The sequence below is a fragment of the Salvia hispanica genome, chromosome 3 (assembly GCF_023119035.1).
Source record: "Salvia hispanica cultivar TCC Black 2014 chromosome 3, UniMelb_Shisp_WGS_1.0, whole genome shotgun sequence".
Taxonomy (NCBI): domain Eukaryota; kingdom Viridiplantae; phylum Streptophyta; class Magnoliopsida; order Lamiales; family Lamiaceae; genus Salvia; species Salvia hispanica.
The window spans coordinates 10,881,984-10,906,164 of record NC_062967.1 but is presented as its reverse complement, the minus strand read 5'-3'; the positions used below and the strand labels follow the sequence as shown (position 1 = coordinate 10,906,164).

Here is a 24,181-nt window from a genome sequence, read left to right as displayed (position 1 = left end):
TCACTAATCAGCCGGCCCGGCCCATACCGAGCCTGGGCCTAGCCGGGCCGGGCCAATAGACTAGTCCAGATGTTAAAACTTGGTCATAAAGTTGTTAACTTTGTTGTTTTGGTATTTCTATATATTCTATGCTTTAGAACAACAGCACGTATTGCTCATTCATTTCGTTATGTATTAATCATCCTCGTCCGATCATAAGTTACTAAAATTGTGGGTATAAGTGACTTTTGAGGAGTATCTTTTCGCACAAAAGAATTGTCCGGGGTCGGAAGCCGATTATTGGAGTAATCCGCCATGCCAGTACTCTTAAAATAATAATATAGAGTATGAATTAACTTTAGTACACAAGATTTAGGGCTAAGTTAAGAAAATATTTGATTTAATAACACATGTTTGATATCCGAGTTAATTTTTTTCTAATAAGTCCACTTTGTTTGATAGAAAAGTTATGAAATCAGAAATAAATTGGTAATGACATATTTGACCTTGTCAAATTTTAAATACTACAGTATATTTTTTCTTGCAAGTAATGGAATTTTAATTCAATAATTTCTTATATCTTTTTTATTATACTATTCATATAGCAAAGTTTTTTGATAAATAAAATAAAGCTTAGAGCACTCCCAATGCTCTCCCTAAAAACTCTCTTATTTCTCCCTAACTCCTGCCACATCAGCGCCACATCAGCACCAAAATTTATCCCCAGTTTTTAGCCAACTTTTTTAGCCAACTGCTCCAATGGTTTCTCCCTTATTTCTCCCTAACTCAACATTTCATTTTTACATCATCATTTTTAATATTATTTAATTTTCCCTACAAATGTGTTTAATAAATAGATTTATAAATGAACAATTCGTCGTTGTATTAATCATTGGAAAAAATAATACAACGAGAAAAAAAAAACTACAAATAAAAAACCATAAAAAACAAGGATTTAAAAAACTAAGAGGGAGGAGCGTCCGGCGAGAGGCCCATCTTGATCTTCATATTTTGGATGGTCGACCAGAGGGACTGCTTCTCTTCTGGGGTTCCGCCGCCGGTGAAGTACAGTGTGTACAACTGCGCCAGAGTGGCGGCATTGGAAGAGAACGTGGCTTGTTGTAAGAACGGGGATTCCGACTGGGCATCTGACGATGTGCCCTTCCCCTTCCGCCTCCCCTTCGCCTTCTTCGCTCCCACAGGGCGCTCGTGCGGACCATCCTCAGACAAGTCGATGGGGATCGCGCTGCCCTCACTCTCCGCACCGCTAAGTCGCGAGCGCACCGATTTCCCGTGCAGCGCGCTGTGCATCTCCGTCCGGAATTTGGGGAGATCCTTCAGCCTATCATAGATTTTCCAATACTTGAAGCCCTTCGACAAGAACTGGCCACTATACATCCGGATGGCCTCATCTCGGACCATGTGCTCGTTCTGGCCACTCGTCATGTTCGTCATCAAGTTAGAATATATACCGTTGAAATGGGCGCAGTCCCTCATGAGGCGCTCCCAATGCCGGCGGATCGCCTCACTGCCATGGTCCTTCATCGAGGCAGTCTTGTTGGTCGTGTACTTCTCCGTAACCCTGCGCCCAGAACATGATCTCAGTCCGGTAGTTGCTGCGCACCGCGTCTTGCGTCGTGTCCGCCCAGCAGTTGGCTATCAGCTCGGACTCTTCGAGAGTGTAAGTAGTCCTTGTCCGCTTCGGCTTCTCATCGGAAGCCGTATCGAGTCGCAGCCGTCGACGCCGGCGCCTTCCCCTTCCCGCTCCTGGAAGGCGGCTCGGCGGGCGTTTCTTCCACCTCGTAGTCGTCCGTGCTGAGTGTCGGATCCGTTGTGTACGTTGCGGCCTGAGATTCTTCGTCGCCTGGGGTTGATCCAGGGGTGTCGAACAACGATGTGACTATCTCGGGGGCGATACACATCGTCGGCTGGAGAGGGCATGCTGAGGGCAGACTGGAAGTACGGAGAAAGTCTGCGTGGCGTAGGAGTCTGCAATGGGAACGGACCCGCATATGGATATTGGCCGGGAGGAGAACCCATCGACAACAACGAGCTCATCCACTGCTCATTTGCTTCATCAGTGTTGGGAATTTGCGAACTCGACTCTTTGCCCTTACCCTTACTTTTTCGGGAATTTTTCCAACTAGAGCTCATAATTTTGAAGATTGAAGATTGAGATAAGAGATTGAAAAATTGAGAGAATTGTGTGTGATGAATGGAGGAGGAAGAGGAAGTATTTATAGTGGTGGAATTATAAATATAGCCGTTAAAAAAAAAAAAAAAAAATTATCGCCGAACATCGCCGAATCGCGCCCACAGTGGGCGGCGATGATTCGGCGATGGATCGCCGGTTGGCGTTAATTCGGGAGGAATAATGCCGAGAATTCGCTGAAATCGTCCCATTGGCCGGCGAAAACTCGGCGATTTTCGGCGAAAAATCGCCGAGTTTAACGCCGAGCCCATTGGGAGTGCTCTTAAAAAACTTAGGTGGACCTATACAAATTTACAGCACCAAGAACATGAAGTCTAAAGCATATATCTAGATAATATACACAATAGTCACCTATGAGTTCCGTTGGCATACTAGTAGGTAAGAACTTGGAGAATTTGCTAGACACATTTGAATTTTGATCAAATAAATTTAGAAAAATCTACTCCCAAACTGGGTAGATAGATGCGAGAAAAAGGCCAGCATAAAAAATCTAGAGAAAAAGAGTAGGAAAACACTAGTAAAAAAAGCTTGATAGTTCAGAACAATAGATGTGGGCTGGGGAATTATACCGAAATATCGGAATACCGGACTTACTGTACCGAAAAAATACCGAAAATACCGTTTTTTCGGTATATCGTAGTTTTCGGTACGATATCATACCGTACCGATAGAGATCGGTACGGTAACGGTATTAGATTTCCCATACCGCGGTATACCGCGATATACCGAAGATTCGGTATGCCGGTATATACCAGTATACCGAAGATTCAGTATATACCGATGCTTCGGTATACCGTGGTATACCGGTATACCGATTGATATATATAATATATAAATATATATTTATATATGTTATATTTAAACTAAATTTCAAAAAATAAGAATTTTTATTATATAAAAATAAAAGAATCAAAATTGGGAACCCTATTTTTTGAAGTAGTTGAAAACTAGATTTTTTTTTAATATTTTGGATATAATAGATTTTTTCACGGTATAATGGTATAACGGTATGTCGTGCCGCAAAACACGGTATAACGGTATATCGGAATGCCATATCGCAGTTCGGTATACCGCAAAAGTACGGTATACCGAAATGCGGTACGGTATACCGATAACACGGTATGGTAACGGTATGGAAAACTGCCATACCGAATTTCCGGTATACTGAACTCCGGTATACCAAAACTTACGATACGGTATCGGTATGGTTTTTGTCATACCGTAACTTTCGGTATGGTATACGGTATGGCACTCCCGATACGGTATACCGTACCAAACCACCCCTAGATGTGAGTAGAGAAACTATCTTAGCATTTACCAAGCTTCAGCCTTTAACTCATCAAACCAACAATTGCTCTCTCTTAAATTCATCTCTATCAATTGTAAGAAACTCTCAAATCAATTTTAATTAACATACCAGTGAAACTGAATTTGGGGATATCAAATTGAATAGCTCAGATAGAAAATCATCATTGTAAAAAAGAGAGGGATTTGATATAAAAAAAAATGCACCCACCGAATGTAAATTTTGGTAATGGACTTTTAATTTACTTTTCATTTGGAGTTCAAAGAAAGTGTATTCGCGGAAAGAGATTGAACTCAACATATGGTGGAAGATATTGAAGCAAGGGTGTAAGGTAAAACTTTTTTTTATTATAGGTAAATAACTTGAGGCAGGATTTGTATTCGACCAAATTGGTGAGTTACATATCTCTTTATTTTTATTAAAAATTTGCAGGCTCGAATGGGCCATAGAGATAAAACACAGGCTCACATGATAGACTAACTATAATATCAAACACTTGAAATATTCATATAAGTATCTATATGTAGGCATTAGCAACGTGTCAAACATGCTGGACTACAACATTTTTTTAATTGTACAATTTTAGTTCATTTTTTGAGAATGTTAGTAGTTTATGGTGTTTTATCTCGGGCAGAATAACATGTTTTGTTAGGAGGGCATAGTTTCATAGGCCCAAAGAATATCGGCCCCATAAATTAGTCTTCAAATTCAGCTCTAGGGTTTGACATTGTACTCTATATAAATGCCCACTCCCATCTTCTAATAGCATCGCACAACAATTTCGCATTCCAAGTTACTGATTTGCTCAATTCCTTGTATTTTCTCGCTGTTTTATGATTTTTTTTTCTCTATTCTCTGATGATGTATTCAACTAATGACCTTTTATCTCCTGAGATAAATTTATGTGCTGAATACATGTAGGCTGAAGAGATTCATTATTTTGATTTTTTCTTTTTCATCATGTTCATTTTTCCAACTTTTTAAAATATTTATTCTGCGTGTACGCATCTGATGATGATTAAAACATAAACTTTCGTTCTTCTGAGATTTTATTGTGCGGAAGATATATGGAGACCTGAACTGAAGATGCTTTCAATTTTAATTTTCATATCAAAACTGGTTTTTTTGAGTTGTGTTCATTTGATTGTAGAAGAAATTATGTTTTGATTTCGAAGGGGTTTTGTTGGTCTCGGTGATGATGAACCATAGATGACGAGTCTGATATCCATTCTTAAAAATATTGATGACAATTCGAGGCATTTGTCTGAGAGTTTCAATATTACCCCATTTCTTTCATATACAACTGTTGTTTAAATTAGCTGCTTTTGTGATAAATAGATTAAAAAAATTGCCAATCTGTTTAACCATGATTCGTACTCATGTGACAATTTTTAAGTTTTGACATTTTGATCTCAAATTATTCGGACCATTCGAATATTTAAATGCTCTCAAATCTATATATTGATATTCCCATTTAGGAGCCTTAATCTCGTCTAATAACCGTTGAATATTTTAATAACTTTGTTTTTGTTATTGTTGTAGTCCACCTTTCAATCTGAGATCCTAAATTTAATGTATTATATCCTTTACCATTCGATTTGTACAAAAATAAGGACTCAAACTTTCAATATATAAATAATAAGCAATTATATTTATTGGGAATAATATTATTCTAATTATGTGGTTGAAAATATAAATATTACTATTTGTTTTATTTAAAAATATATTTTTTGAGAATAAATATATAAAAAATGAGAAAAGGAGAAAATTAATATAAAAAATATTCTCAGTAAGAAAATATGTGAAAACCAAATATTAAAAAATATATCTGAAGAAATATTTAATGTCATTTCAGGTAGCCATTTTGAATAAAGTGTATTAGTGGATATATATTAATATAGACAACATATACAAATTTCCTGTGTTCAAAATATAGCTAAAATGAAGAAATGATAGATATATTTAGGAATGTTGCAAAAGGGGAAAAGTATACCATATGTTCTAGGACTAATTGTGGTAATAAAATTATCAAGGGACTGAAACGTTAGTCACCAGTTGTCCATAGACTAACTTTGTAGTACTCTTTTAATTGTTCGTAATAGAATGGAAGTTGTTAAGAAAGATGAGAAAGAAAAATGAAATAGGTGTTTTAAAAATTAGGAAATTAAATGAGGATGACAGGGCCATAACTCTATTTAATTATTGACATTTTGAAAATCGGATACCACTTTTGAAAAATGAATAATCTGGTAATATTAACCAATATTCGAAACAATAGGCAAGTCAATACCCGATCCCCTACCCATTATCTGAATTTTAGAATATTGGACAACCAAACCTCGAAACTTTTTGGATTGGATTGGGCACCCGATATCAGTTTCTTATCCAAATTAACAGTCTTAGACTATTATCTAAAATTATTTAGATTCATAAATATGTGAATATATTATAATAGAAATCTGCTTGTTGGATTCATTTCTTAATTATCTGCATTGAATTTATGGCGTTTATTGATTGAAGATGGCTTAAAAATTTACCAAGAAAATATATGACATTTTGAATCATTACCACAGTTATGGATATTAGGGAAACTTAATAAGTTACGTAATATTAATAGCATTTTTTTAGTCACTGCTGCTTTCTTAACTGTTAGCTTTTTTTTATTTATATGTTTTATGTTTTAGTGATAGTCCCTGTGTGCAACTCTAATTTTTACAATCCACACTTTAAATTATTTTTAAATTATAATATCATCAATTATTTCATAGCCCCCAATGATGACGTGTTGCTGTTTGCGACGAGTGCTTTTTCGATTTTTTTCTCCAAAGACGCGAAATGATGCGAAGAAAAATATCTGGTCATGTAATTTAATTTTTGGACTCACTTCTTTCAAGGATAAAGCCCAATGTTTATAGATATTTTGAAAATTCCACCCCCAGCAGTGTTATGACTAATGGGTGTATATTGCTCATGTTATAGAAATCGCGTTAAATGTTAATGGAGAGTGGACACAACTCAGGTATATCAGCTATGATGATTCTATAATCTTACTTTTTTTTTTTTTTTTTTTACTAATCTTGAAAATAAAAGGTTAATAGGAGTACTATTAAGTGCTATATCCAAGAATACAACTGTTCGAACTTGCAAATAAGAGAACAAAATACTAACAAAAAACTTTCCCAAAATACATTTTTTTATAGTATAATCTAAAACATTTATTTTTTTGATATAGTAGTAAGTAGATAAGATAAGGTGCAAAGTCCAAAACTAATTTATAGAAGAGAGTTGAATTAAATTAAGTGCCTATATTTGCACCGATATACGTACACCTCGTATCTCTATTTGCTCTTATATCCAACTCACTGCTCTCATTCTATTTCTACCTCAATCCAAACTGCAACACTCGTCTCCAATTTCTTCAACACCGCAATTCTCAGATCATGAGCAACCAAGCTGAGTCGTCCGATTCGTAAGTTCTCCCTAATTCTTACTGCTTCTGAATCAGCTCGTCTTCGATCGGTTGCAGTTTTTCCCTTTCTCTTGCTTTTAAAGTAATCGCCGCCCAAAATCTGATGCTTCTTTGGTTGTTCTGAGCAGGAAAGGTGCGAAGAAGGACTTCTCAACCGCGATTTTGGAGAGGAAGAAGGCGGCCAATCGCCTTGTCGTCGATGAGGCGGTCAACGACGACAACTCCGTCGTCTCCCTCCACCCCGCCACCATGGAGAAGCTCCAGATTTTTCGTGGAGACACTGTTTTGATCAAGGTTTAATTTTTATTTGCAAATTTTCTCAAAATTTCAGGTTTTGGTGAGAGCAAGGTTTAGGGTTTTCTTTTGCTGACTGTTTTATCTCTGGAGATTAGAATGGATTAGGAGTTCTTAAAAATGATTTATTTGGTGATTATGCTTAAGAATTTGGTATAACTTGAAGGAGTCTCTGCTAATCTGTCTATTAGGCTCCATCGCTTTGCCCGAGAACTATGACTTCTGAGTTAAGAATTGAAAATTTCTTCATATAAGATTTATTGGTTGAATTTAATTTTATTAATTACAGATGTAAGTGATCATTCAACAACTTACAGATGCCGAGTGATTTTTCAATTGTCTATTTGGTGGTGACATGATCTGCTATGGACCTTAGATTTAAACCTTTCAACTGTGTCTATTTGGTAGTGCCATGATCTGCTGTTGAAAATTTATGTTCTTTTGATGTTGTGGTTGTTATTATTATGTTCTTGTATTAACCTTTTGAAATATTCCACCGGTGCACTAAAACTTGGAGTGTAATGTTATTTTGGTTTCCAGGGGAAGAAAAGAAAAGATACTGTCTGCATTGCCCTTGCTGATGATGCATGTGAAGAGCCAAAGATTAGGATGAACAAGGTTGTCAGGTCAAACTTGAGGGTTCGGCTTGGGGATGTTGTATCTGTTCATCAATGTCCAGATGTTAAATATGGAAAGCGTGTGCACATACTACCCATAGATGATACGATAGAAGGTCTCACTGGGGATCTTTTTGATGCATATCTCAAACGTAAGACACTAAAATCTTGAGGGATTTGTATCTCTTTCCTGATATAGAGTATTTGAAAACATATTTGATTTTTGATATTTGTCCATGCAGCATACTTTCTTGAAGCATATCGCCCTGTGAGGAAAGGAGACCATCTTCTTGTGAGAGGTGGGATGAGGAGCGTGGAATTTAAGGTTGTTGAGACAGATCCTGGGGAATATTGTGTTGTGGCTCCTGACACCGAGATCTTCTGTGAAGGGGAGCCTATCAGGAGAGAGGATGAAGATAGACTTGATGAAGTTGGCTATGACGATGTTGGTGGAGTTCGGAAACAAATGGCTCAGATCCGTGAGTTAGTGGAGTTGCCACTGAGACATCCTCAGCTATTCAAATCAATTGGTGTGAAGCCTCCAAAAGGAATTCTACTTTATGGACCCCCAGGTTCTGGAAAGACTTTGATTGCTCGAGCTGTTGCTAATGAAACTGGTGCTTTCTTTTTCTTGATTAATGGTCCAGAAATTATGTCTAAATTGGCTGGAGAGAGTGAGAGTAATCTGAGAAAGGCATTTGAGGAGGCGGAGAAGAATGCTCCATCTATTATTTTCATCGATGAAATTGACTCAATAGCTCCTAAGAGAGAGAAAACACATGGAGAAGTTGAGAGGAGGATTGTTTCCCAACTCCTGACTCTCATGGATGGTTTGAAATCTCGTGCGCATGTTATCGTTATGGGTGCGACTAACCGACCAAACAGCATTGACCCTGCTCTTAGGAGGTTTGGTAGGTTTGACAGGGAGATAGATATTGGTGTTCCTGATGAAGTTGGACGCCTCGAAGTTCTTAGGATTCATACCAAGAACATGAAGCTTTCTGAAGATGTACGTCCTACACCTCTTACTTGGAATTTAGACATAGTTATACATTAATCATTCATTAATATTGATGAGATATCAATGAACTCTCAGGTTGATTTAGAAAGAATCTCAAAGGACACCCATGGCTATGTCGGTGCTGATCTTGCAGCTCTCTGCACAGAAGCTGCACTACAGTGCATCAGAGAGAAAATGGATGTTATCGACTTGGAAGATGATTCAATTGATGCAGAGATACTGAACTCTATGGCCGTAACAAATGAGCACTTCCATACTGCTCTTGGGATAAGCAATCCATCTGCTTTGCGAGAGACAGTAAGTGAACTTGTGTTGTATCCATGTTTTGCCTCAAGTATTCATGTTTTGTGATATTTACTCACAATATTCTGTTGAATTTATGAACAGGTAGTTGAAGTACCCAATGTCTCTTGGGAAGATATTGGAGGACTTGAAAATGTTAAGAGGGAGCTTCAGGAGGTACATTAACTATGTAGTCAGATTTTCGTATTTAGCGATTATACTTAAATGTACTAAACCTGTTCATCTTCTTCTAGACTGTTCAATATCCTGTGGAACATCCAGAAAAGTTTGAGAAATTTGGCATGTCGCCTTCAAAGGGTGTTCTATTCTATGGTCCTCCTGGGTGTGGTAAGACGCTGCTTGCCAAGGCAATTGCAAATGAATGCCAGGCCAATTTTATTAGTGTGAAAGGGCCTGAACTGCTTACCATGTGGTTCGGAGAGAGTGAAGCTAATGTCCGTGAAATATTTGACAAGGCTAGACAATCTGCTCCTTGTGTTCTCTTCTTTGATGAGCTCGACTCTATTGCTACCCAGGTACGAATTTCTATTCGTAAGTAATTAATATTTTAGTTGATTTACAATTCGGAAATTAGTATTCATTTTGCTAAAATACGAGTATGGCCTACAGTCATTAAATATTGTTATTTGGTGCAGAGAGGAGGCAGTGTTGGTGATGCAGGCGGTGCTGCTGATAGAGTTCTCAACCAACTTCTCACGGAGATGGATGGCATGAATGCCAAAAAGACCGTTTTCATTATTGGGGCCACTAACAGACCTGACATAATTGATCCTGCGCTTCTTCGTCCAGGTCGTCTTGATCAATTGATATACATCCCTCTGCCAGATGAGGATTCTCGTCATCAAATCTTCAAAGCCTGCCTTAGAAAATCGCCCCTTTCCAAAGATGTCGATCTACGAGCTCTGGCCAAGTACACTCAAGGATTTAGTGGGGCAGACATCACAGAGATTTGTCAGCGGGCTTGCAAATATGCCATAAGAGAGAACATCGAGAAAGTATGTGTTTCATAAACCTATCTTCCTGGGATAATGGGTGTGTGAGGTTTCTGACTATGTTGTTTTTGCTTATTCAGGACATAGAAAGAGAGAAGAAGAGATTAGATAATCCCGACTCAATGGATGAAGACGAGACTGATGAAGTGTCGGAGATCACACCCTCACATTTTGAGGAGTCGATGAAATATGCTCGTAGAAGTGTGAGTGATGCTGATATACGCAAGTACCAGGCCTTTGCGCAGACCTTGCAGCAGTCTCGTGGCTTTGGGACGGAATTCAGGTTTCCTGAAGCCACCGGGGGTGGGGCATCTGGATCCGACCCATTTGCAGCCCCTGCCGGAGGAGCTGCTGATGACGACGACTTATATAGTTAGGCTTGGAGTTGCAGATATATAGTACTTTGCAGTTTATGTTTCCAGAGTCTATATGAGTATCTTCACCTGACACCAGCAATGGTTTATCTTTAGATTACTTTTTTTTTTAACCTTTTGAGGATTTATTTATGGAGTTAGTTACCTCTACTACTACTACTTTCTGTCTGTTTCCACTGATTGGCATCTCTCTATCTATATATCTGTGTCATTTCGTGTGAACTAACCACATGTGTCTGATTTGTTGCACATATTTTTCAAGTTATTACTGATCACTTGGATTCAGACAGGAGAAATTGTTCATTTATTTGTCACACCTATATCAATCTAGTTGCGATTTAGCTATTGTCTCACAATATATCATCCCTCTTGTGGCCTTGATAGTTAACCATGAAATGAATATTTTCTAACATCATGTATTAGCATACATGACTCCATCTGACCAGATATTCTGTATGAATAAAATCGTTGAATTAGCAAATTCTGGTCTATTTCATAAACTTTGAAATTGGATATTAATTCATGAAGTTTGAATTTTTCTCAATTGTTTTATTTATACACAAATCATGATGTTAAAAATGACAATATTTGAATAAGATAAGAAGAGAAATGAGAAAATAAAAGATTGCATGGATGAGACAATTTTATGATCTAATATTCTAATTTCAAAGTTCATAGGACAGATTCTGAAATTTAATCAAACTTCATGATTTAAATCACTATTAACTTTTACTATATTATAAAAATAAAGTTGATATTAGTATACATGGAAAAATTTAAAGATGAGATTTAATAAATTTGCTAAAAATCAAGCAAACGTTTCTTTTAATGTTGGGTATCGAAAATTGTTCCTTGTAGTGTAAACTTTAAATTTTACTTTTAATATATCGATATTGAAAATAAATAAACCAACAAGATAATCTATCCCTATAATTTATAAATACCAGCGAAATCGTTGCCAAGAAAAAGGATACGTGTTCTTTATTTTTTCAATCTGAAACTGTTCATTTTTAAATGTAAATGAGATCACTCAAGGAGGGGCTGAAGTTCCATGCCTATGCCGTCAAATTCGGTCTTCTACCAAGAATCATCACGGCCAATCAAATCATCGATCTCTACTCAAAACACCATCTTACCAGAGACGCCCATAAACTGTTCGATGAAATTTGCGACCGCAACGTCTACTCTTGGAACACCATAATAAACGCTTATGTCAGAAGCAGAAACCTCCCCAAAGCAAAGGAGCTTTTTTATTCTTCCCCCTTCAAAGATACCGTCACGTATAATCTGGTGATATCGGGCTATGCGCGCAGCGATGGTTATGAAAGTAATGCTATTGAGTTGTTCATCCATATGCAATCTGATGAAGACGGAGCTCGGATCGATGAGTTTACTCTCACCACAATGCTTAATTTATTGGCGAAGCTACGGGTTCTGCGCTATGGCATCCAAGTTCATTCATTTATGGTGAAGAGCGGGAATGATAGGAGTGGTTTTGCTTTAAGTTCTTTGGTAGATATGTATTCGAAATGTGGGAGCTTCTGGGATGCTTGCAGGGTTGTTGATGGACGAGGAGGCGAGGGCGTGGTGGATTGTGTCGTGAACAACGCGTTGATAGCTGCTTGTTGCAGAGAGGGGCAGCTGGAAATAGCTAAGGAGATTTTCTTAAAAGATCCCGAGTTGAATGATGAGGTGTCGTGGAACACAATGATCGTGGGGTATGCTCAAAACGGGCGCGAGGAGGAGGCAGTGGAGCTGTTCAGGTGTATGGCGAGGGAGGGGTACAGTTGGAACGAGCACACGTTTGGTAGCTTATTGGTGGCTTGCTCTGCATTGAAGAGCTTGAACCTTGGGAAGGAAGTTCATGCTCGGGTTTTGAAGGATGGAATGTTTTTGAACCCGTTTATTTGTAGTGGCATCGTTGATATCTATTCGAGATGTGGTGAAATGAGGTATGCTGATTGTGTTCTTAGAGCAACTGGGATGAGGAACGTGTTTGCTGTTACCTCAATGATTGTGGGATATGCAGCAAGCGGTGAGATGGGGGAGGCACGGAGCCTTTTTGATTTAGCCGCTGAGAGGAATTTTGTGATGTGGACTGCTGTTATCTCTGGTTATGTGAGGCTGCAGAGATGTGAGGATGCTTTTGCTTTGTTTCGTGAGTATGCAGCAGTGGATGCGACAACTCCAGATGGGGTGATCCTCATCAGCATGCTTGTTGCATGTGCTGTGCAAGCTGGAGTTGATCCTGGGAAACAAATTCATGGATACATGTTGAGGGTTGGGATTACGATGGATGAAAAGGCGATGAGTGCTTTGATTGACATGTATTCGAAATGTGGGGTTTTACTCTATGCTGAGAGATTGTTTGAGAGGGTAAGGGTTAGGGATACCATCATGTACAATGTGATGATCGCTGGTTGTGCTCACCACGGCTTTGAACACGAAGCTATTCGTCTCTTTGAGGAGATGGTGGGGTGGGAGCTTCACCCAGATGCTGTCACGTTCATTGCACTTCTATCTGCCTGCCGCCACAGTGGATTAGTCGAAGCAGGTGAGAGCTATTTTCTGTCAATGAGTAGGGATTATGGCATACAGCCTGAGATGAATCACTATGCTTGTATGGTTGATTTGTATGGAAGGGCTAATCAGCTAGAGAAGGCTGTGAAGTTCATGGAAGAGATGCCCATTGAGCCTGACAGTGTTGTGCTGAGTGCGTTTTTGACTGGTTGCAGAGCGAGCAAGAATATAGAGCTGGCAAGGATGGCGGAGAAGAAGTTGGTGGAGATCGAAGGGGATGAAGGGTCAAGGCTTTTCCAGCTTGCAAGCCTGTATGCATCTGGCGGGGAGTGGGAGGAAAAGGGTAGGATGATGAGGAGGATGAGAGGAAAGGAGGTGAAGAAGGTTGCAGGGTGCAGCTGGATACAGGTTGGTGGTGGAGTTCATAGTTTTAGATCAGGTGACAGATCTCATGTAGAAGCAGAGGCTGTGTATTCTACTTTGGGTTGCCTTCTTAGTGACCTGTATTATAAAGCAGTTGATGAGAGCTATCCTATCTTGATCGATAACAAAACCCTGCTCAGCTGATAAGATGCTTCCTCTGTGACTAGTAGATTGAGTTCGAATCACTTCTAAGAGGAACCATCCAGTGCCAAGAATTGTTGCTTCAAACAAAGGTTTCAGTGGATTTAGTTATCTTGTCTATCTGAATGATTTGATGTTTGCTTGCAACTCAATTGAGAAATCTATATTTATGGGTTTTAATTTTGAATGCTCATTATGATTCTTGCAGGCTATGTGGTCTCTGCTTCAGTTAAAATGTAAATTTTTACAGGATCAAGTGAGTATTGCTGGATTCGATGTTCCTCTCACAGCAGAAGTTGCTGGGTTTGATGTTCCTAACTCACCAGAAGCAAGTTACAACAATGTTTACCCTGGAAGCAAAGATGACGAGCGGCAACCACCTATGCTACCCCCCACAGTGATCCACTGATCCTTGTGCATCGCCACAGAATGTCACTCTAAATCATTTGTATATTGAGAACAGAGAAGCTCCAAGATCGGCGGTGGCGATGGGTTTTTCTCATTGCTTCGTTCAAAATTTGTGACTGTTGTGCTCTATAAACCTGTTCCAAGGAGGTGAGAAAGGGGACGTGCATTTGAATCACCCATGAAGACTAGTCCTGTATCTGCATTGATTATAGCGTGCTGCAGAAACTAGCAAAGTTGGAATTCAATCCGTGAAGGTGCATATTCTTGAAATTCATTTGTGTTTAATATGTTTATATTTACTTACAAATGACGTAAACGCTAAAGTTATAATTTAGTTGTGTAATTTCTTACTTGAACTTTGCTGTCCTTTTTCTGGCTAACTTTGCATTACATAATAGTATATGTAGAGATCATATTTGTTTATAAGTTACAAATTTGGTTTCAAGATACTAGCTAATGCAATACACCGTTTACCTTGATATTATATATACTCCACATTATTTACAAGAAATATGCTGACAGCGAAAACGGACTTAAAAGAGAGCTGGGAATTGGAAAAATTGGATACATATATGGTATAATGATCAATGGAATGGTTGATCATTCACAGGGAAAATGAGTATGAAAAAGCAGGTTGTGAGTTGATCAAACATAGTTGGGAGTAGCGTTAGGTGGGGTGGGGGCAGAGGCGATCCGGTTGCCACGCTCAGATCGGCTGTTCTCAGCGAACTTGAGGCTGTTGTGGTGCATTCCCTTCTGCACCTCCTCCTCGGTGTACTCGGCAGTGTAGTAGTGCTCTTCGGAGGCCTTCTTGGACGCAGGAAGGAACATACTTCCCCACTGCGGGAAATGCACTAACATGACCGGCAGAGTGCAGCATATTATCATTATCCCCATATACTCCAATCCCTCCTCTGTGGTGTATTTTGAAGTCGAGAAAAACAGCAGCTGTGTCAATCCCGATCCAAAGTTTCCTCCGGCCCCAGTGAGCCCGGATATGATTCCAAGTGATCTCCTTGAGACGAACGGAATGACTCCAAAGGTGGCTCCACAGGCAGCCTGCGCTCCGATTGAGAAGATGATCATAAAGGCGACAGCGAGAGGAAGATTATCCGCCCTTCCCAACAGAAGGCAGAAGACGCCACCGAGCGTCTGGAGGATCCAAAGCGTCCACAATCTGCCCCTCATCCCGAAATATCTGGCTGAGTAATCAGAAGCAAAACCACCGAAGGGGCGAGCGAGGAGGTTGGCCATCCCGAATGTGGCAGCGATGATTCCAGCGAGATGGAGCTTCAGATCGAATCTGTCGTAGAAGTATTCAGCGATGACGTTGTCGGTGGAGAGCTCGACTCCCATGGAGTAGCCGTAGAGGAGGACGAAGATCCATGTTCGGTAGTTGGTGACGGCGTACCACAAGACCTTTCCAAATTGGTCCTTTGCAACATCTCCTTTCTTCTGAAGAGCGCTGAGGTTTCCATCAGGTAAGTCTTGGCCTAATGTCATCACCAGAATCCCCATTATGATATGAAGCCATCCCGGGATGAAGAAGGCGATTCTCCACGCGGTGAAGGGAGTCGATCCCGTCTTCTTGATGATGTCGAACAGCACCGGCATGATCAGCTGAGTGGCGCCGCCTCCCATGTTCCCCCATCCGGCCGCGGTCCCGTTGACAGTGCCGATGATCTTGCTGTTGAACATGGTGCTCATCCAGTACTGGCACGACACGAACGTCGCCAGTGAGAATCCGATCATGAACCGCACCGCCACGTACCCTCCCGCCGACGACACGAACGACATGCAGAACACGGTCGGGGCCGACAGCATCACCAGGAACGCGCACCCGTAGCGCGGCCCCAGGAGATCGCACACTGCTCCCATCACCAGCCTCGAGAATATACTCCCCGACACAGACGCCACTCCCGCGTTCCCGATGTCGCTCTTTGTCAGGTTCAGATTGTCGCGGATGATCGGCACCAGAGGCGCCGCCGCAAACGTGGAAACGAAACAAGTGAAGAAGGAAATCCACGAGAGGTGGAAGGTTCTCATGTGAGGGTTTGCAAAGGAAAACAGCTTGAATTTTTTGGCCTTGTGCTCCGAGTCCACCGGAAGGTCGAACTTCGCGGTAGTGTCAGTCGGAACGATCGGGGATGCCACCGAGAAGGCATGCACCGGCTCCCTGCCGGTGACTCCATGCATGGAGCTGCCAGGAGACCCTTCAATGCCTGCCATTTTTTACTTACGAATGTTTGTGTTGATGGTGATGAGGAGAGGGAGATGCAATGAGTTTATATAGGGAGGAGGAGTTGACAAATGCAATGAGCCGTGGGGGTAGGGAATAGCTACAGATGAATCAAATAGTATATTTTGGAATCCAATTTGCCGCATCTTAACCCTATCGTATATCCAATAGATCAACTAATATTCAAGAGGGGCCCCACAATCTCCAATTTCTCAACCCTAGAATCATCAGAATAATCAATGTCTTATTTTATTGAAAGTAAACTCAATTACAAGCTGTCTCTCTAGATATTTTATTACTGCATATGTGTCTCTTTTTAATCCTTGTTTCCTAGTTGCTTGCACTAATTAATATTGGGAGAATACAACTTTTGTTTTCATTCATTATACAGATAATTAAATACAGTATGGTGTGAGGTTAAAGATAATATCTAACCTTTTCTGCCCAATAATATTGGAAGAAGAATACGATCCTTAAAAGGTATAAAGCTAAAGATTAGAGATATGGCCATCAAAGTTCACACTTGTAAAATACTCCATCCTTCCCAAAAGGAATATGACTCATCTCCTGCTACGTAATATTTCAATCTTCCCATGTTGTTAAGAATGCTTCTTCTTACACGTGAGCTCGTAAATTTGCTTAATTATAATGAAACCAAAAGCTAAAAGTTGAGTACTGAATCGGTTATTTTGGTTTCACAGCATGATGGTTCTATTTATTTTATTTGTATTTTTTCATGAACTACTGAAAAGTACTTATGCAATAGTAATAAAAATTCTTCCAGCAGATACAGCTGCACAGATTGTCTCTTCACCTGATGATAAGTATTACTAGTATTTCTCTTTATTCAAACAAATTTTCAACAACTAGACCACTTGCAAGTCAATGAGGCCTGAGTTGCATCGATGTTATTCTTCCTTCCATACTGGAAATATTGACTGCTAATATTTTTAAATTAATATATACTAATGTATATTAGTATGATTTACACAACCCACACGCTGCTAATACATGAGACTTGACACTTGAGATTATATTCGTTGCAAAGATATTGATACTTTTACATGCTTATTATGATGAGTGATATACATATGATTTAATATGAGTAGTACTTAATAACTAATGGAAATTTGAGCTAAATTATAAAACACTGAAAAGTTCCAATGTCAAATGTTGGGTTGTAATTTATTTTCATATGTTGGTGACTTTCTTTCCAGGAAGATTGTGACAATAACTTTAATAAATGTGGATTAGTAGCTCCTTCTACCCTTTCAAAAGCTTAGAGAGTCTAATTAATACTACAATGTCAACTAGTCTATACACTTGCGTGTGTGAGCGTCTTTATCTTATATACATAAATATTCTTCATTTAAATCATATAGTACTAATTTAAGAGGAATGTTCACATTGTTTCAGATTTTTGTGAATAACTGTCCGTACATTTTTAATTTGCTTATTTTGATAAGTACTTGTTGGCATGATCTCAGAGATTAGTTGGATGAAATTTTTATAAGCAGGATGTTTGATGATCAAACGGAGACCATTTCAAAGATCACAAGTACGGAGTACTGATTAATTATAAAATTTTAATTTTCTTATCGGTTTAATTATTAATGGTTAAAATAAACAATTGAACTGGGATATGCAACCATAAATTTCTATTGTACCAAAAGAAAAACAATATCATCTCACCTTCCATTAAAAAATAGAAAACCAAAAGAAAACAACACCATCTCTCTGTCCATTAAAAATAGTCCTCATATTGGACGGTGCAGATTTCATAATGCGCAATATAGGTAAATTACATAGTGTTTAATTATATAGATATATGGTTTATTGCTAATGTTATCATAATTTAGTGTCTAAGGAAGTTAACTTTTTTTATTTATATCTCAATAATGGAATTTAATTGAGCACCTAACCAAATTGTGATTGCTCCATCTTGAGAATTTTGAATTTAGTTAAATTCCAACTTCAATTAATACATAATATTTGACTATACATACATATTAGTTTTGCATTATATATTTAACATGCGAAAATGGATTAATATAGTTAAACACTCGTTCCGTCCGTCTGCGAATAGGAGTCTTGTTTTTCTATTTTAGTTTGTTCGCAAATAAGAGTCCCAGTTCATTTCTACTATAAATGTTAAAAGGATTACATTCCACTAACTTATTCAACTCACATTTCATTTAAATTAGTGTCAACCGTGTATTAAAAATATCAACACATTTCAACTCGCAGTGTATTAAAAATGTCAACAATCACATTAAAATGTCAACATAATATATTGTGTTGATATTTTAAATATCAATGTCAACATAGTGTAATAATATCAACTAAGTTTATGTTAACATTTCAATGTCATTGTGTTGACATTTTTAATACACTGCATTAATGAATTAGCAACGTTAGCAACTTAAGAAAGTTAGCAACGAATCACACAAATATATAAATACTCCATCCGTCCCATTAAATATGCAACATTTGGGAATCGGCACGAGTTTTTATATAGTGTTGTTTTGTGAGTTAATGAAGATAGAGTAAAGTAAGAGAGATGAAAAAGTAGAGATAGAGATGTTTCCATTTTATGAAACGTTTCATTTTTAATGGAACAAACTAAAAAGGAAAACGTTTCAATTCTAATGAGACAGGGGGAGTATAAGACTCATATTTCACTTATTTTTTTCACCTACTTTTCTTAATACTTTCATAAAATCCATGTCAACAAATGAGAGTCTAATGTCAAAAGGAGGGTAGTATCATCTTTGTCAATATGATAATCCTGCACAACTGACAAAATTAACTCTATACCATTAATTATTTGTACAACCTTGCCCCACTGAAATATTAAAATTTGGTATGTGTAATTAACCAACTTAGAAAACTACTAGTATCAATTATATATATGCAATGGTACTTGACTTTGTTTTTGCACACGAATGCACCGTACAATTTTGTTCTTATAAGTATATGCTCAAGTGGATAAGGACAATTTGGATATTTTTCTAAGAATATATTGTGCTGAGGAAATTTTAGTTTTTCTGCGTTCAGCCGATAATGGTTGGATATATTTCTCGAAATATTTCATTCCTCTTTGCTTTAATATTACTAGTATTGCAACGTTGTGATGTCAATTGACCTGCAACAATAATTGAATCATACAAGAATTCAATGAAATTCTAGTTTTTTCAGTCAATATCGAAAACTTTATGCAAACAATTATTCCCACTAAATATAAATGGTCCAAAAATTCTAGCAATTGAAAAGGAAATTAAAAAAATTACATCTGTGCTCTATTTTTGGTAACGTTTTCACCCAATCACTCTATTTGTGCTCTATTTTTGGTAACGTCGGCTGTAACTACATCAAGTTGGTTTTTATTATTTTCTTATTTTACAGTATTAACATTAAAATGGCACAATAGCATCAAGAAAAAAGTGAAAATTTGTTCAATTTGTTCAATTTCTTAACTGTCTAATTTGATTTCATAAAACATTCATATATGAATTTAATTTGATAATACTACAAAATACCGTATTTGTAGATTACTACAGTTTAATGAATTATACATGATTTCTAATTAAATAGATTTTGAAAAATAATCGTCAAATTCATGAATCGTGACAATAAAATAAAGCCCTACCTTATAAAATTAAACGCGAAAGAGCTTATGCATGTACCCTTCGATACGTATTAAGACCAAATTGTGTATAGGTTTATGGTGATTATCTCTTTTCTTGCTTATTCAAAGTTTACTCCAATAAATTAATTTTTGTATTGACGAAGAAATACCTTATGATTTTAAAATATATTCTACTTTCTTAAGAAAAAATCTCATGCACAGATCATCAGCGAAATTAGTTTCCCATTGAGATAAATCGAGCAGCCAAATTATATTTTTCTTTGTCACCTTGAAAAAAACTCCTCATACAACTAATTTCAAGTTTTTGGAAGATATTGGATCTTTCTCCATAAATTTCTCTTTGATGTGATCAAATATAAAACACTAATTAGTTTTTGTATTATAGCGTTATATTAAGACAAATTATTGAAGTATTATGACAACACAATTTTAAAAAGTCAATTCCAGTACGGTATGATATCCTAACATTCTTAAATCCTTCCCCACACATAGCAATATATTTAGAGAGAGAGGAGAGAGAGAGATTATATATATATATATATATATATATATATATATATATATATATATATATATATTTTAATCTTCGACTCCTAAAATTCAGTTTGGACATGTATAATCTATAATCCTATATACATAGGAAATTAATAAGGTCTCTTATGTTAAAGAACTCTAAGAGATTGTGAAGGGTTAAGTGGGAAATAAAACACTCATTTGACTATATTGTGTCTGCATCTACACGCGACAACTTGTTATGTATAACAATAATAGATTATGCTTAACAATCAGTTGACTTAATCATTAACAAATAATGTGTATTAAGGGGATGCAGACTTTTCTCTGTTTATTATTGATTATAAATCAAGCATCATCAAATTACGACATTCTTGCATTCTTGCATTATTATAAATGGCCATGTTAATATATAGTGTCATGTTTTTGAACCCTTCTCTCTAGTGAAATTAAGAATATGATGAAGAAATATGCACCAAGAGAACTAGCTAGTGAATCACCAAAACTTACCTTAATTAAATAAATTTGATTATATATCAGAATTATATAAAACTTTTCAAAACAAATTTTATTGAGGTGTGGAATATGAATAGGACTGAACACTAGAGCCAGCTGATTCTGGTAACCCCACGTTTTCTGGCTGAAGTAGAATTTTAAATAATGGATTAAGGAGGGCTTGATTGCTATTGTATTCAAATAGATATGTTTTCCTTGTGTTCAGTATCCAAAAATCATGTATATAGTGAAAATCTTTAACTTTGCATTGGACACAGACGTAGTCTCGAAGGAACGAAATAGAGTATGCCACTTTCAGCTTTATTTACTTTTCATGATTGTGTGTTATTTCCAGGATGAGTCTTGCATGTAGCATCTCAAATTTTGGAACCCTATTCTTCTTCAAGATAATGATCTGTCATCTCTTAAAGTATATATATAAACATCGATTGACCTTTTCATTCATCATACTTGTAAATCAACAAGAAAAGGAAAAAACTTGCATCAATTCATATACATGAAAAGATTGAATGAAATAGAATATGTAATTCCTCCTTAGGAAAATAATAAAGAAGGCAAAAGAGATGAATAAAATTGATAGAATATGTAATTCATCAATTAGCTAGAAAAAGAAGATGAAATTAAAGTGAGAGCATCATGTAGTGGTACTCCTAATATTTATGCTGGAAATAAATATTCCCAGTTTATAGAAAAAGCTCCATCATTGTTTACTTCATTTGGTATAATTCAGGCAAGTCTTGTGTGCGAGTGCAATGTGTATACGTATATAAATGAAATTTAAAACTCCAATTTGAAATAAGTAGTGATGTATCATATAACATTTGACTACACTTTACTTGGTGAGTCCATGAGGCCAAACAGCTTGTTGACAGTCTGCCCCTTCTGTGTATCATATACTGTAATTGCTGTTAACCCTTAGTTATAGGATATTTAGTATTATTAATTCATAAATATCTGACCAAGTACTCCTTTGGTATATGCGATGGGGTCCGATGCGGCGAAATGCATCATTCTCTTACACATCTGTTTGCCTGTTTGAATCTCCAGTGGCTTATTATTAGAATGTCAACTCCTTTTGGTTTCAATCTATAAAATCCTCCTACACATTAACCTATTTCCATCAAATTAAGTCTTACTACTACATTTCATTCGTAAGTAAAAAATGGCAGGCATTGAAGGGTCTCCTGGCAGCTCCATGCATGGAGTCACCGGCAGGGAGCCGGTGCATGCCTTCTCGGTGGCATCCCCGATCGTTCCGACTGACACTACCGCGAAGTTCGACCTTCCGGTGGACTCGGAGCACAAGGCCAAAAAATTCAAGCTGTTTTCCTTTGCAAACCCTCACATGAGAACCTTCCACCTCTCGTGGATTTCCTTCTTCACTTGTTTCGTTTCCACGTTTGCGGCGGCGCCTCTGGTGCCGATCATCCGCGACAATCTGAACCTGACAAAGAGCGACATCGGGAACGCGGGAGTGGCGTCTGTGTCGGGGAGTATATTCTCGAGGCTGGTGATGGGAGCAGTGTGCGATCTCCTGGGGCCGCGCTACGGGTGCGCGTTCCTGGTGATGCTGTCGGCCCCGACCGTGTTCTGCATGTCGTTCGTGTCGTCGGCGGGAGGGTACGTGGCGGTGCGGTTCATGATCGGATTCTCACTGGCGACGTTCGTGTCGTGCCAGTACTGGATGAGCACCATGTTCAACAGCAAGATCATCGGCACTGTCAACGGGACCGCGGCCGGATGGGGGAACATGGGAGGCGGCGCCACTCAGCTGATCATGCCGGTGCTGTTCGACATCATCAAGAAGACGGGATCGACTCCCTTCACCGCGTGGAGAATCGCCTTCTTCATCCCGGGATGGCTTCATATCATAATGGGGATTCTGGTGATGACATTAGGCCAAGACTTACCTGATGGAAACCTCAGCGCTCTTCAGAAGAAAGGAGATGTTGCAAAGGACCAATTTGGAAAGGTCTTGTGGTACGCCGTCACCAACTACCGAACATGGATCTTCGTCCTCCTCTACGGCTACTCCATGGGAGTCGAGCTCTCCACCGACAACGTCATCGCTGAATACTTCTACGACAGATTCGATCTGAAGCTCCATCTCGCTGGAATCATCGCTGCCACATTCGGGATGGCCAACCTCCTCGCTCGCCCCTTCGGTGGTTTTGCTTCTGATTACTCAGCCAGATATTTCGGGATGAGGGGCAGATTGTGGACGCTTTGGATCCTCCAGACGCTCGGTGGCGTCTTCTGCCTTCTGTTGGGAAGGGCGGATAATCTTCCTCTCGCTGTCGCCTTTATGATCATCTTCTCAATCGGAGCGCAGGCTGCCTGTGGAGCCACCTTTGGAGTCATTCCGTTCGTCTCAAGGAGATCACTTGGAATCATATCCGGGCTCACTGGGGCCGGAGGAAACTTTGGATCGGGATTGACACAGCTGCTGTTTTTCTCGACTTCAAAATACACCACAGAGGAGGGATTGGAGTATATGGGGATAATGATAATATGCTGCACTCTGCCGGTCATGTTAGTGCATTTCCCGCAGTGGGGAAGTATGTTCCTTCCTGCGTCCAAGAAGGCCTCCGAAGAGCACTACTACACTGCCGAGTACACCGAGGAGGAGGTGCAGAAGGGAATGCACCACAACAGCCTCAAGTTCGCTGAGAACAGCCGATCTGAGCGTGGCAACCGGATCGCCTCTGCCCCCACCCCACCTAACGCTACTCCCAACTATGTTTGATCAACTCACAACCTGCTTTTTCATACTCATTTTCCCTGTGAATGATCAACCATTCCATTGATCATTATACCATATATGTATCCAATTTTTCCAATTCCCAGCTCTCTTTTAAGTCCGTTTTCGCTGTCTGCATATTTCGTGTAAATAATGTGGAGTATATACAATATCAAGGTAAACGGTGTATTGTCTTGAAACCAAACCTGTAACTTATCAGCAAATATGATCTCTACATATACTAACTATATTATGTAATGCAAAGTTAACCAGAAAAAGGAACTACACAACTAATAACTTTAGTATTTATGTCATTTGTTAGTAAGTACTCCACATATATATAGAAACAGAGGAATCTTGACATAGCAGACATGAATATGCACCAAATTCCGACTTCCGCTAGTTTTCTACAGCACGCTATATAATCAACGCAGATACAGGAGCAGTCTTTATGGGTAATAACAG

General features: G+C 38.5%; 4 protein-coding genes and 2 non-coding genes across 6 annotated transcripts; 5 read left to right on the top strand and 1 right to left on the bottom strand.

Moving 5' to 3' along the window:
- Positions 1–4,501: 4,501 nt before the first annotated feature.
- LOC125217190 lies at positions 4,502–4,587 on the top strand. The gene has a single exon (XR_007175609.1). It is a non-coding gene; the product is annotated as a small nucleolar RNA Z159/U59 (small nucleolar RNA).
- Positions 4,588–4,684: 97 nt separating this feature from the next.
- LOC125217274 lies at positions 4,685–4,770 on the top strand. Its single transcript, XR_007175689.1, has one exon. It is a non-coding gene; the product is annotated as a small nucleolar RNA SNOR75 (small nucleolar RNA).
- Positions 4,771–6,811: 2,041 nt separating this feature from the next.
- LOC125213049 (cell division cycle protein 48 homolog) lies at positions 6,812–10,717 on the top strand. The gene is made up of 9 exons (XM_048113402.1): positions 6,812–6,966; positions 7,095–7,260; positions 7,801–8,029; positions 8,120–8,886; positions 8,974–9,195; positions 9,286–9,357; positions 9,435–9,716; positions 9,837–10,196; positions 10,274–10,717. The coding sequence occupies exons 1-9, from the start codon at positions 6,938–6,940 to the stop codon at positions 10,568–10,570; spliced, it is 2,424 nt and encodes an 807-aa protein (XP_047969359.1). The 5' UTR covers positions 6,812–6,937; the 3' UTR covers positions 10,571–10,717.
- Positions 10,718–11,575: 858 nt separating this feature from the next.
- On the top strand, positions 11,576–14,425 carry LOC125211836 (putative pentatricopeptide repeat-containing protein At3g18840). Its single transcript, XM_048111773.1, has 2 exons — positions 11,576–13,743; positions 13,860–14,425. The coding sequence occupies exon 1, from the start codon at positions 11,588–11,590 to the stop codon at positions 13,652–13,654; it is 2,067 nt and encodes a 688-aa protein (XP_047967730.1). The 5' UTR covers positions 11,576–11,587; the 3' UTR covers positions 13,655–13,743; positions 13,860–14,425.
- Positions 14,426–14,513: 88 nt separating this feature from the next.
- LOC125211837 (high affinity nitrate transporter 2.4-like) lies at positions 14,514–16,330 on the bottom strand. Its single transcript, XM_048111774.1, has one exon. The coding sequence runs from the start codon at positions 16,286–16,288 to the stop codon at positions 14,705–14,707; it is 1,584 nt and encodes a 527-aa protein (XP_047967731.1). The 5' UTR covers positions 16,289–16,330; the 3' UTR covers positions 14,514–14,704.
- A 5,770-nt stretch (positions 16,331–22,100) lies between these two features.
- On the top strand, positions 22,101–23,837 carry LOC125211839 (high affinity nitrate transporter 2.4-like). The gene has a single exon (XM_048111775.1). The coding sequence runs from the start codon at positions 22,139–22,141 to the stop codon at positions 23,720–23,722; it is 1,584 nt and encodes a 527-aa protein (XP_047967732.1). The 5' UTR covers positions 22,101–22,138; the 3' UTR covers positions 23,723–23,837.
- Positions 23,838–24,181: the final 344 nt, after the last annotated feature.

Coding starts and splice junctions, on each gene's coding strand:
- LOC125213049 (XM_048113402.1), top strand. CDS start 6,938: ATGAGCAACCAAGCTGAGTCGTCCGATTC. Junction 8,030..8,119: donor TTTTGATGCATATCTCAAAC/GTAAGACACTAA, acceptor TTGTCCATGCAG/CATACTTTCTTGAAGCATAT. Junction 9,717..9,836: donor TCGACTCTATTGCTACCCAG/GTACGAATTTCT, acceptor TATTTGGTGCAG/AGAGGAGGCAGTGTTGGTGA.
- LOC125211836 (XM_048111773.1), top strand. CDS start 11,588: ATGAGATCACTCAAGGAGGGGCTGAAGTTCCATGCCTATGCCGTCAAA.
- LOC125211837 (XM_048111774.1), bottom strand. CDS start 16,288: ATGGCAGGCATTGAAGGGTCTCCTGGCAGCTCCATGCATGGAGTCACC.
- LOC125211839 (XM_048111775.1), top strand. CDS start 22,139: ATGGCAGGCATTGAAGGGTCTCCTGGCAGCTCCATGCATGGAGTCACC.